The 12,169-nt window shown below is 39.0% G+C and overlaps 1 protein-coding gene across 2 annotated transcripts in view; it reads left to right on the plus strand.

Annotated features, from left to right (window-relative positions):
- LOC145496641 (uncharacterized) overlaps positions 1–12,169 on the plus strand; it is a 29,063-nt gene that overhangs the window by 11,810 nt on the left and 5,084 nt on the right. For both annotated transcript variants that reach the window (XM_081476347.1, XM_081476346.1), the window contains 11 exons: positions 1,914–2,111; positions 3,380–3,616; positions 4,275–4,517; positions 5,075–5,275; positions 6,060–6,134; positions 7,487–7,633; positions 8,417–8,572; positions 8,868–9,002; positions 10,269–10,463; positions 10,963–10,998; positions 11,969–12,133. In XM_081476347.1, the coding sequence (XP_081332473.1) occupies positions 1,914–2,111; positions 3,380–3,616; positions 4,275–4,517; positions 5,075–5,275; positions 6,060–6,134; positions 7,487–7,633; positions 8,417–8,572; positions 8,868–9,002; positions 10,269–10,463; positions 10,963–10,998; positions 11,969–12,133 (1,788 nt within the window). The remainder of the gene's footprint in view (positions 1–1,913; positions 2,112–3,379; positions 3,617–4,274; positions 4,518–5,074; positions 5,276–6,059; positions 6,135–7,486; positions 7,634–8,416; positions 8,573–8,867; positions 9,003–10,268; positions 10,464–10,962; positions 10,999–11,968; positions 12,134–12,169) is intronic.

The raw sequence follows: 12,169 nt of genomic DNA on the forward strand, positions 1-12,169 counted from the left end.
TTCCACTGTAAGCTTATATATATCGCTGACCAAGTTGTGTTCCGACTGATGCTTCTTTTACATGAGTTGTACATTACTCCACTTTAAATTTCACTTATGTTGAAGATTAACAGCTTTTCCATTACACAGCAAAAAACTAGGTGGATATATTTAGATATAGCAGAGCTTCAGGACTTCATAGTTTCATAGCTCCTCTTGCCACACGCTTGCGAGGAATTTGTCAGTCTCTCGCGACCGAAAAGTAAAACACAATAATTGCTAGTTTGAGTTTCGCTTGAATTGTAAGCAACGCTTGATGTTTCATCGAGGCTTAATAACTGTACGTCCGTAGATAGTGCTCAGTTTTATTCGTGTAAAAATCCAGTAAATTCTCTGTTGTCGATGAATGAGAGCGCCCGCCGATGCGTGTTTTGTACAGTCACTAAACATGACAAATTGTACTTCCGCCGCACTTTCGTGTGAAAGTGTACATCGAACTCAAACAATAGCTCTATGGTTTTTAAATACGTTTAAGATTGATAAATGTTTCAGAACATATTAAAAGCTAAGCTGAAAATCTGTGAATAAAGCAGAAACAATCAGCAAAGTTACGATGACGCTTTCTTTAATCAACTTGGAATAACGATTTCGATTTTGTTGATCGAGTTATCAAAACTCCTTGTCTATTTTCATTTTCGCAGTGTAAAACTTCACTATGCTTATGTTGAAGAAACACACATGATGTTAGTAGCCTTTTTTGCATTCGTGAAATTTGTTGCAGCATCTCAGCGCAAAAGATAACGAAAGAAATCTTTGTCAAGATTTGTTGACAATTGAAAACACCGACTCGGACTTGAAAGTGCACGAGCTGCACTATGCAAATGAGCTAATTGTACACGTCAGACTTTCCTTTCAAAAACTTTTGCAAACTCACCAAACAAGCAGAGACAATAAGAAACCATCAAAACAGGTTTTGGTTATGATTAAACATTGTCTGAGAAACTCACAAATTAACTCGATACCAGAGTAGAGAGTTTTCTTGCTATATTCTTAAGCATACGCGTAAGCTTACAACTAGCGAGAGCAGATCTTATTATTCATTCCCAGCGCGAGATTGAAGTCTTGTTTTCGACCTTGAAAAACCCACCTTTTCCGTTAGCTCAGAGCATAAAACTACATATAAGCGCCCTGGTTCGTATTCCCTGCCTTATTCCCTGCCATCGCTGTGAAAAATACGCAAGAGAATCTCTCAACTCTCACCATTTGATCACGCAACGTGACAACATCCACGCGAGAGCCCCTGACATGTGCGTGAATCCGCGCGGATATATGACGTCAGGATGGCGCAATTTGTTCTAAAAATAGAAAAATTGTCCCATATCATAGGTGCGCGCGAATCCCGAGACTTACGGTCTCCGTCCCTGATTATGGCTCCTGCCTTAAATATGTTTTGCAGAAACCAAAATAAATTTTTAACCTTTTTTTAACGATGAATATTAATTTTAACTTTTTAAAACAACGGTAATTAATTTCCAAGATTTCTGTTCAACGTAAGGAAAATAATTAGCTATAAAAGCCACCACCCCATTGAGACCCTCCAATAAATAACCGCCTTAACAAGCTCGAGTATAAGGCCTTAGTCAGAGCGAAGTAGGGGATTGTGGACTGCTGATATATGTTTACATAGTAAAGCAGGGATTTACGCTATAAAAGAAAGCATGGCAACAGAAAATACCTATAAATAGATTCTTAAGAAAAAAAAGACATTCGCTGATCCCGTCGGGCAAAGTAACTAATTGGAAGATAAATTTCTGTTCCGAATTTTTTGCGAAGTACAATGCTTGATCCCGTCGGTCAAAGTAACTAATTGGACGGTAAATTTCTATTCTGAGTTTTTGCAAAGTACAACGCTTGTATTTTTTCTCTCCTATCAGGGAGGCCGTGTCCGTTGTTGACAAACATAAAAAACGGTTATGTCTCAAGCGGGTGCCAGATAGGTGCCCCAAGGTATGGTAAGACGTGCCACCATAGCTGTGTTAGTGGATACAATCTTAAGGGAAACAGAGAAAGAGAATGCCTGGCAAACGGTACATGGAGCGGCACTGAACCCACGTGCGAAAAGAACCATCCAAGTAAGTGCATAAACTCTAAATCCGGTTATAAGGATGGAACCATTATTTTATGAGGGAAAGGGGAGGCAAGAAAAAAGCAGTGCAGGGGGAGCCATGGGAAAAAAAACTCGAGCAAGTGCTTTCTACTTAACAGGTGCTATGCCTGATTTCCGTTTTAAAAAGTTCTTGCACAAGCTGTCGATCGCCCACCAAAAAAAAATCATGCACAACCTAAAGGTGAGAAAAAAAACTCATGCCCCCCCCCCCCCGCCTCCTAAAAAAATTAATGTTCTCTCCGGAAATCACGAGAGCAATTAATATACGATAACAGTAATAAGAGGCGTGTCTTCTTAGAGTGTCGAAAATGTCACTTCCCAGTTTGCTGCGACACAGTTAAATTGCCCTCGTCCACATTACGTAAGTGGAAATTTGAAAACGCAGCTTTATTTCTGCGGTTAAGCCCACCGTCCAAACTAATCCGTCACGAAAACGGAGCTTTTCGAAAACGCTCTTCGAGTTGGAGGAATTTGAAAACGCCGGCTTCGCGTTTTAGTGTGGACGGAAAACATTTTGCCGGATAACGGAGCTTTTCGAAAACGATGACACCACGGTAATCGTATGATTTCGCTGCCCCAGTGTTCCACAAACACAAATCCAAAATAACGGTGATTGTTGCGTTTTCAATTTTCTCCGATGTAGTGTGGACGGAACCTAAGGATGGCAGGTAATCTGGACTAAAAAAAGTACATCAAGCCTCCCTAAAAACTTCTTCTTTACTTGAATTCAATATCACTTGTTATATTTGGACTTTTCGTGAGTGAGATACGACATAATTATTATGCCAGATGAATGGCAGCTCGTGCAAACGGCAGAGATTTTTCTCACTGTGCGTTTGCAAGCTGAAAAACAGGGGGATATCAATGAGACACACATTTATAACTTCATTCATACAGTAAATGATCGATCTTACCGCAAATCACCATCTTAGCAGTCAACTCAATCATCGCTTTATTGACGTAAACGTGGTCAGTACGCTTAGCTGCAAGCTAGTTTCTTGGTATGCCACGAAATAATAAAGATAAAAATACAAAATAATAAACAAAAAACTTCATTGGAAGTGTATGAAGTTAAGATAAACTACAATTAAACTGAAAACTCGATTTCATTCTGCAGTAGTTGTAAATCGCGAGTATGGGTCTCTCATCAAATAAATAACTGATTCCACTTTACTGAATCATTAACTCGTGTCTGTGCTATCTCTGTAAATACATACTTTCGTTCCATTCTAGAACCATGGATCTCGTGTCCCGCCAATATAAACGTGGTTCTTAAGCCTGGAATGAACACGTCCGATGTAAGTGACAAATGGACAATCCCTACATCTAATGTCCAGAACATAACCGCTGTGGTCCCACCCGGTGTAAGTAGCAGCTATCAATTTCCCCCCGGGAGTACGATGGTCAAGTGGGTGGCGGTCAATGAAATTGGTGAACAGGATTACTGTGTAGTTTATGTCAATGTGAAAGGTAAGCACCTAAACTCAATTTGCATTGGTAATTGATACCCTGGGGATTATGCAAATAACAGTTTAAAGGAATTTACACGTGTTTCACCCCATCACTCTACTCGAGGTCGTAAAAGCGAAGAGGTTAGAGGGTTTTTCACGTTCGTCGTGCGTCAAGTTTTCAAGTTCTTCTACATCCTTAACCATCCTTGTTCCTTTATGGTTTATTATTTTCTCTTTGGTGTTTTTCTACCTTGGTAAACTACTAGTTTCAGATTTCCTTTAATTTAAAAGTAGTTTTGTACGTGGCTAAAATAACTCATAAAAATACTCATAATTATATAAAATACTAATAACTTACCGTGACAAAGCTCATTTAAATCCAGTCAAAGATATGTTAGTGCCCCCAATATGACTGAACACACTTTTAGCCAGCTAAATTTCCAGACAATGATAATAAAGTTATTGGAAGCTTTTTACAGCACACTATATGTCGTGGATAAGACGGTTTTTGTTTTGAAACAGTTAGGTTTGAACTGGTTATACAAGCAACAAGGGAAAAAAAATCAATAATAATAATAATAATAATAATAGTAATAATAAACTTAAACCATAACCTAAAACACATGGTTTTTAGAGTCAACCATCTTAATATCGCATATATCTACTGTACTTCCTAGATAATGAAAAGCCAAAGGTTTTCTTCTGCCCGGATAGAGTTTTCAAAGTGTCTTTCAGTAATTCTCCAGTGTGGGTGAACATCACAAGACCAATCTTTACTGACAATGTTGGCATCGACAAATATGTCCCTCCTCTCATAGACGGCAAATATTTTACGCCTCACGGCGGCTATAACTTGAATTTCCGAGCGATCGACGCTTACGGCAACTCGGCGGAATGCACAATTACAGTGTATGTTGGAGGTAAGATTAATCGAGAAAGTATTGCATACTAGTTCGATAGTCGAAAGAGTGAACAATTTCCTCCAAATTATGGAATTAGTGTTATGAGTACTTTTGTCAAACGCTTAGAGTTTAAAAAGCATGGGAAATTACGATCTGATTTACGGCAAGGAGCCCAAAATTGTGACCACTTTGAATTGTAATTCACATTCTTTCGTACGCCATTACTATCCAATCTGAAGCCAAGAAAAGCCATCTTCGGCTTCTGTTTGGATAGTTTCAGTACGGATGAAAGAATGGGTATTAATACTGTATTACTGAAATCAAGGGAACTCAAGGTAAGTATTTATTAATTTTTTTAGCATTTAAAATTCTCGACTTCCTCTATGGTCTCGTTTTTCTTTGTCGTGGCGAAGCAATGAAAACTAGCAGTATCATTTGGCGTTTTTAAAATAGTTATCTGACGAGACGTTCATTTCTTAATCTTACTGAATTTGTATCTTAAATCCAACTAAAGAATTATTACTGATACCATGTGCAGTGTTCTGAGATTTAAAAACAGTTTATTTTTCACGCAGGAAATCGGTGCCAATTGCCTCCCGAGGGTCTCCCAAATGGTTGGTTTTCGTGCGGCTGGACTGGTAATACGCGATATTGTTCTAGGAAATGTCCTAACGGACAAAAGACTTTCGGGGTGAATGAATGGTGGTCATGTTCATACAGCGATGGGAAATGGAAATTTTGGCCTCCGTCGACAAGACCAGTTTTATACTGTGTCGGTAAGAAGCCGTGAAAGGCTGTCCCAATTTTTTTTCTTCTCCGTTTGGTTGAGCGCTTTCGCGCTTTCAGAAAGGATAAAATATATACGCTACGAGGAAGGTAATGATGTATTAAAATAATTTTTCACCTTTAATCGGAAGAATAAACTTTACAAATTGACGTTAGTTTTTCACCTGTTATTGATCACGAATTTCGTCATAACATTGTCAAAGTGGCTATGCATCCACGAGGCGATAGCGAGTGGGTTTTTACGATAACAAATTGTCAAATTGTCCGCTCTCGCTCGTTAACACGTAGCATAAATTATAAATTCATGTGTCTGTCCGCTTATTGACAATGAAAATTAGCCAATGAGCGCGACAGAATTTATGCAGGTGTCGTAAAAACTGTTTTTGCAAGAACGGTATAAAAGGCATTTCTAAACGATGAACACCAGTTTCACCTTAACTACAGAGGTTTTGGCGATTTTTTCCTTTTTTCCATGTTTTTGTTTGATTTTTACAACCACATCGATTTGTTCTTCCTCGACATCCATTGCCGCCTTGTTGATTTTGTAACCAGGCCTTATTGTTTCCAGGCTACACAGTTGTGATGCCGGGGTACTGGGCCACCTTGCTCCAGACTCCTCCTGATTTTTTTTATATAGTGGAGTTTCAAAGGGAGTAGGAGTCTGACGCATTCAAACAGTTATATTTTGGTGCTAGGAAAACTGTCAACCTATTAATTTAACGATACTGATGAGATCCGTTAAGCTTTCGTTGACATCATATTTTCCCTCTGCAGGCTATAAGGACGTTAACGCCAGTGTCCCATGTGATGTTGGTAGCATTCGGAATTCATCCTTTGGTCAGGGTTGTTGTAAGTTGAGGCTCTTGTTAAAAATATCTTATCTTATGCCCCCTTTACACCAACTAAACTAATTTAAATAAATCAGGTTTCGCTTTTTCCAATTTGTCGATTACGCTTTGAAGTCAAGTTAGGCTTTGGTAGATTGTGCTAGCATAATTTTTAGCATAATTTAGAAAAACGAGCATAATTTAAAGCTTTTATTTCAGTTTAGCACTGCTAGCATAATCCGAGCTTTTATGCCTTGAAAACAAAAAAAACCCATCATAGTTCTAGAATAATTCAGTTTGTACTTTACTTCTGTATTGTTATTGGAAAATATCGAGGTCTGGAAGACTCTAGCTAGGTCACCCCGTACATATCTGAGAGGCTGAGACTCTCCTCAGGCCACCACGCTTATGGCTCGGCGGCTCGGCCCCTCAGGCCTTAGATCAAAGATGGCGTCGTCCTCGAGTACATCCACTGATTCAATGATTCACAAGAGCATGCTCTCGTGGACTATTTACAGGCTTGTGTAATGCTTCAGTACAATAACCGATAACAGAGAGATTAACAACATGCATAGTTGTCTTTATACTAAACTGAGGGCTTTGCCTGGATGGCGTCTAAAACAAGTATATACAAGTAACTTTCTGACCCGGATTCAGAACCCAGAAATGGTTGATTTGGATATCATTTGGCTTTTCGAGGTGCGCACATGCGTATTTGCCATGCTGAAGACTGTAAGACTGGAAGGTGGACTGTCTGAATGTTCATTAAAGTCAAAATTGATAGAGTTAAGCTACTGGTGATCTTTATTTTCCTTAAAATCCAAGTAGCATAACTTCGGTGACAGAGAGCATAATTTTCAGAAAGTAGCATAATTTTGGCATAATTTCTAAAAAATATGAGCACTGCTAAAAGCATAATAAGCTTTTTTTTCGAGCACAATCTACCAAAGCCTAAGTCAAGTTAACAAGACAAATTTCAAACCACTTGGCTAACATATTTTAATCAAACAGGTTTTCACCTTAATAAGTTGTAGGGTGTGCATGGTATAAGTAACTAATTTTTAACCTTCTTTAGTTAAACCACTTTTAAACATGTTTAACATGGTGTGAACGGGGTTTTAGTTTGCGCACGTAATATTAATACTTAAAGGTCGTTCTTCACTCACTGTTATACACGTTTAATTGAGAAGGGATGGTATGTTCCTGCCATCTATGCCTTCGAACGACATAAACATTCAGAATTGATATCCATGGCATAAACTAGTTTTAAACTAGCCTGACCTTGAGGGTATGCTAGTGAAACATTAAAGTTTTTCTGGGTGATAACAAAGCGCTTTTTTAAGTAAACTTCCCTTGACTTGTTAATTTCCATAGATGAGTGTCCCCCTGGAACGTCCTATCAAAGTGGAGCCTGCGACGCATGCGCAGAAGGGACGTTTCAGGATAAAACAGCGCAAACAAGCTGTAAAATCTGTCCGCCAGGAACATCATCATCAAAGAAAGGATCATACGCTTGTAGGCGTAAGTAGCGTTTGGATTCAGGGTAGAATTGACGACCTCAGAGTGTTTCTCAGAGTTGTATTCAAACAGCATAAAAGTAAACCAAACTACTGTACCATTGTAAAGACAAGTTCACAATCCCGGAGAGACTCCCAGATAAAAAAGTCGGGTCTCGTTCAGGGGTATAAACCAAGGATTCTGGTCTCACTTAGGGTGTTCATAACGAAAGACCAGTGTAAAGTTATTTTAAATAAAGTTATTATAAATAAACGCTCTTATTTCCGTTTTCCGCTGGTGTCCTTTCCTGAACCTAATTTCCTAATTGAGCCTAGTCCGCTTTAAGTGTTTTCTTTTAGGGGTGAAATAAAGCTCGACCCAAGCCCAGATTGGTGAAATTTTCAGCACACTGGCAACTTAACGTACGGCTCTTCAAAATGCTGCTGTAAATTCTCCTTCGGCAAAAACTCAGAGCCGGAGGAATGTTGCGAGTTGAAATCAAAGAAAACTCAGATTCCTGTTCACCAGGAAAACGTGTAAAGGCAGTATAACAGCAAAAGTAATAATCGCTGGTTAATTATCTTGACTGCCTAAGATTTATGATCTCTTGGATTTAGATATAATAGATGATGTCGTAACTTTGATCTCTGTAATATTACTAAACTTTGTTTTACTTTTCCTCAAATAAGACCCCTGGCATCCCTTCCAACTTCACGAAGATCTTTGAAAACAAATACGACTTTCGCACAATAAACAGTCCTACGTTTGGCCATTTTTACTAAAAGAACTTCTATTTTAATCTGTCAGCTATCTGCCCTCCTGGTCGCTATTCCAAGGATGGTTTTGGTCCTTTCTGTGATTTCTGTTCTAATGGAACTTACCAAGACAAAGCTCAACAGACAAGTTGTGTGGTTTGTCCTCAGGGAACTTACACTCTGCATATTGGTGCTACCTTCTGTGGAAGTAAGTTGTTTGGTAACGTGAAGAATTGAGCTTTTTACAGCTCTGCCTAATCAGATTATTGTTATAAATTATTTATCTTCTTATCTGCTTGGAAGGCAGCCTAGTTTTGCGGCGTGTTATCTTATATGTTGCTCTGCCAGCGCGAAGTCAGGGAGCGACTGGGCGAGAAAATTTCGGTTAGGTCATTCGACTTATCATAGACTCCAGACTCTCTTAAGCCAAGGATGCCCGGGGACTAGGCTGCTTAACAGGTAGGAATTACCGTTCGTAACATCTTTACCTGTTTAATATACAGAGTCCCCGCAAATTACTAAACTTGAGCCAGGAGGTACCGCTTCAGTCAATGCCGGAGGCACGTTGGTGCTTAAATGTTTCTCCGAAGGGGAACCAACGCCATCTGTCTATTGGCAATACTCAGGTAACGGAAAAGGTGAGTTGATAAATTAAGGGAGATACGACTGGACATCGGACTCCAAGGGAAGGGGGATACTTGCAGTTATGTTAACTATTTCACCGGACAGATCTTACCAGGTTCTTCGTAATGTGAAAGGAGCTACGACACGGCTTGAAAAGTTTAGCCTAATTGTTTCAAGTTCGTCGTTTATAATCCGTGTTAATCCTCTCCGTCCTTAACCATCCCTGTTCCTTTACGGTTATTATTATCTCTTTGGTGTTTTTCTATCTTAGCAAACTATCATTTTCAGGTTTTCTTCAATTTAAATGTAATTTTGTACGTGGTCAAAATACCGTTGCTTAGCTCCTTTAACTGTCCAAACTTAGGTGACGAGAAAACCAAATTTAAGACTCTGATGTACAAAACTATGAATAAACATGACCACACATGTATTTCTGAAGAAAAGGAAAACGAGTTTCGCCACATCGGAGCTATATTGTGGAGCAGTCTCTCACCTGAGGACTGAGGTGAATCAAGCCGCTAGTTTAACTCATTTTCCTAGTATTGTATCGTAAACGCTTCATCGTAAATGCATCACTGCCCTAGCTATGGTTATTATATAGAAATATTGCAATTTAGGTCGTTATATTAAATCGTTTTATTGTGATTTACTGTAGTTTGCATGGCATCATGGCGGAGCCCTGAAATGTGATATGTTTACCTTGGATAAATAAAGATCTTATTTTTATTATTATGATACGTGATCCCGGGGAGTGCTACTCTGTTAGTCTTAGGGTGGAGATGTGCCGCTGGGACAGTGAAAGCCTTACCCTAAACTAGACCACGATCAGCTTGATTTTGCAACCCTATTGTAGACTAGGCACGAAAAACCCCTACCCTATCCTAGACTGGCTATTTTCAATGCGCGCAAAAACTTTATCACTATCGTAGCCCAACATACGACAACTAACAAGTATTTTACAAAGTCACTTCCGAGTTTCAATTTCTCTTATAGAACCCTGGATAAAAAAAACCGTTTTAGTCTAATTTATTTATATACTGGCTGCTTTTCCGGTAAATTATAGCCTATTCTAGACCCAAAAATAGCCTGCTTTCTACACCCTATTTCAGACTAAACTGCCTGAAAACCATACCCTTCACAGTGGCACATACCCATGTAGCTTATATATGGGAGTATATCCCACCCACCCAGTGCTTGATCTCCTAAGAAGGCCTATTAAATCACTCTAAAGATGTTTCTCTCTACCTGTGGACTGACAATGAAAATGGATCACTTTACAGGCTCCAAAACACAGGAACAGATGAAAGACAAGGATGGTAATCCCACGGGAACGCAGCTGACCATAACAAATGCAGATTCATCAGATGCTGGGGACTATACTTGCATGTCAGCTAATACACATGGCGAAATAACCAGCTCTGTGCACGTGACTGCTATAACGTCATCTTCTAAGAGGTCAACAGTACAAGAAAACAGTAAGTTGCTTGCAGTTCAAAGTTGAACATTAATTGACGCACATTTTTAACGAGGTTTAGCTCAACATCTCTCAAACTTTGCTGAAGTAAACGTTTTTCAATAATCTAAGAAACAGTCTCCACACTGCAACAGAGTTACCGTGAGTTATCGTCTGCTTTTTCTTTTAATTTATCTTAAGAATAATTATTGTTAGCAGTGTTCATTTTTGTAAATTGACAGTCTTTTCCAAGCTTCCTTTAGATCAAAGCAGTGAATCGACAGTACTAGGCATGTGAATTTGCAGCCTCTTTCCAGTCTTAATAAAATTTTAAATGGCTTCTATATATCTAAAATCGCCCTCTGTTAGTCTAGACAATGCGGTGTTTTCGAGGTGGATAGCTGGGAGAGTTAACCTTACTTGAAATAATATTCACCAAGAGCATATCACCTAGAATAGGTGATAAGCTTCTGTATAAGCTCATTAGAGAAATTAACAACAAATGTTTCTAAAATTTTCAGAAAGAGCGGCTGATGACTTTGCACCAAGAGCCCAAGGTAAGAGGTTAACTCGGTCTATACAACAATAAGATTATGAGCTCTCGATTTCTATCACGCGTAGAAATCGAGAACGTATACTTTAATTGTCTTAGTATGAATCTAAAAGTCGACGTTTAAAACTTTATCAAAATCCTCTTCACTTCACAGACACTTCGAAATCGAAAAGAAGCGGCCGCCAGTTTGTTAACAAGCGCACACTGTTAGGCTGCTCACTATCTATTAAACAATTAGATTATGAGCTCGAGATTTCTATCGTGTGATAGTTGACGAGGACGCAGCTCGAGTCAACTATCACGTATAGAAAGAAATCGAGAGCGAATAATCTAATAGGCCAATTCCGATATATTAAAATTATAACTTGGCTCCGAGGCTTAAGGGAATATATGAAACAAAAGAAATCGCATCGAGGATGAGGGATGAATAATTAATTTCTTTTGTTTTATTCCCCTAAGCCTCGGAGCCAAGCTAGAATTTTAATATATCGGAATTGGCCTTTGTTTTAGTATAAATCTACTAGTCGTTCAAAATTTATCTAAATCCTCTTCACAGACACTTCGAAAACGCCAAGAAGCGGTCGTCATTTTGTTAACAAGCGCACATTGCTACGCTACTCACTATCTATCACAGAATAGATAGTGAGTAGCGTAGCCAATCAGAGAACAGCATTCGTGATAGAACGCTAGTAGATTTATACTAAAACAGAATAGATATAGAGAGTAGCGTAGCCAATCAGAGAACGCCATTCGTCATAGGAAGCTAGTAGATTTATACAACAATAATAAGATTCAGTCAGTAATTGAATCCGTTGAAGATTCTAGCTATTTCGTATCTTTGCTGAATCTTAAAAAGAAGGCACCCTCTATAACCCTGTCCTATACACTGCCATATAAATCTTGCGAGGGTAGATTCAGTTCATTCAACTCTTATTTTTTTTTAACCGCTTGGTTGCTGCACTTTTTTTCAATAGCTCCGTGTCCAGCAGGAAAATTCAGCTCGGACGGACTGGGACCCTTGTGTCGAGTTTGTCCCAAAAACTCGTACCAGGACCAAACGGGAGAGACCGCGTGCAAAAACTGTGAACATGGAACTAAAACTTTGCAATTAGCTGCCACTTCTGCAGAGGCTTGTGGAGGTAATGTACATGTAACTATCTGTCACGTCGTGACGT

The sequence above is a fragment of the Orbicella franksi genome, chromosome 9 (genome assembly GCF_964199315.1).
Source record: "Orbicella franksi chromosome 9, jaOrbFran1.1, whole genome shotgun sequence".
Classification (NCBI taxonomy): Eukaryota; Metazoa; Cnidaria; class Anthozoa; order Scleractinia; family Merulinidae; genus Orbicella; species Orbicella franksi.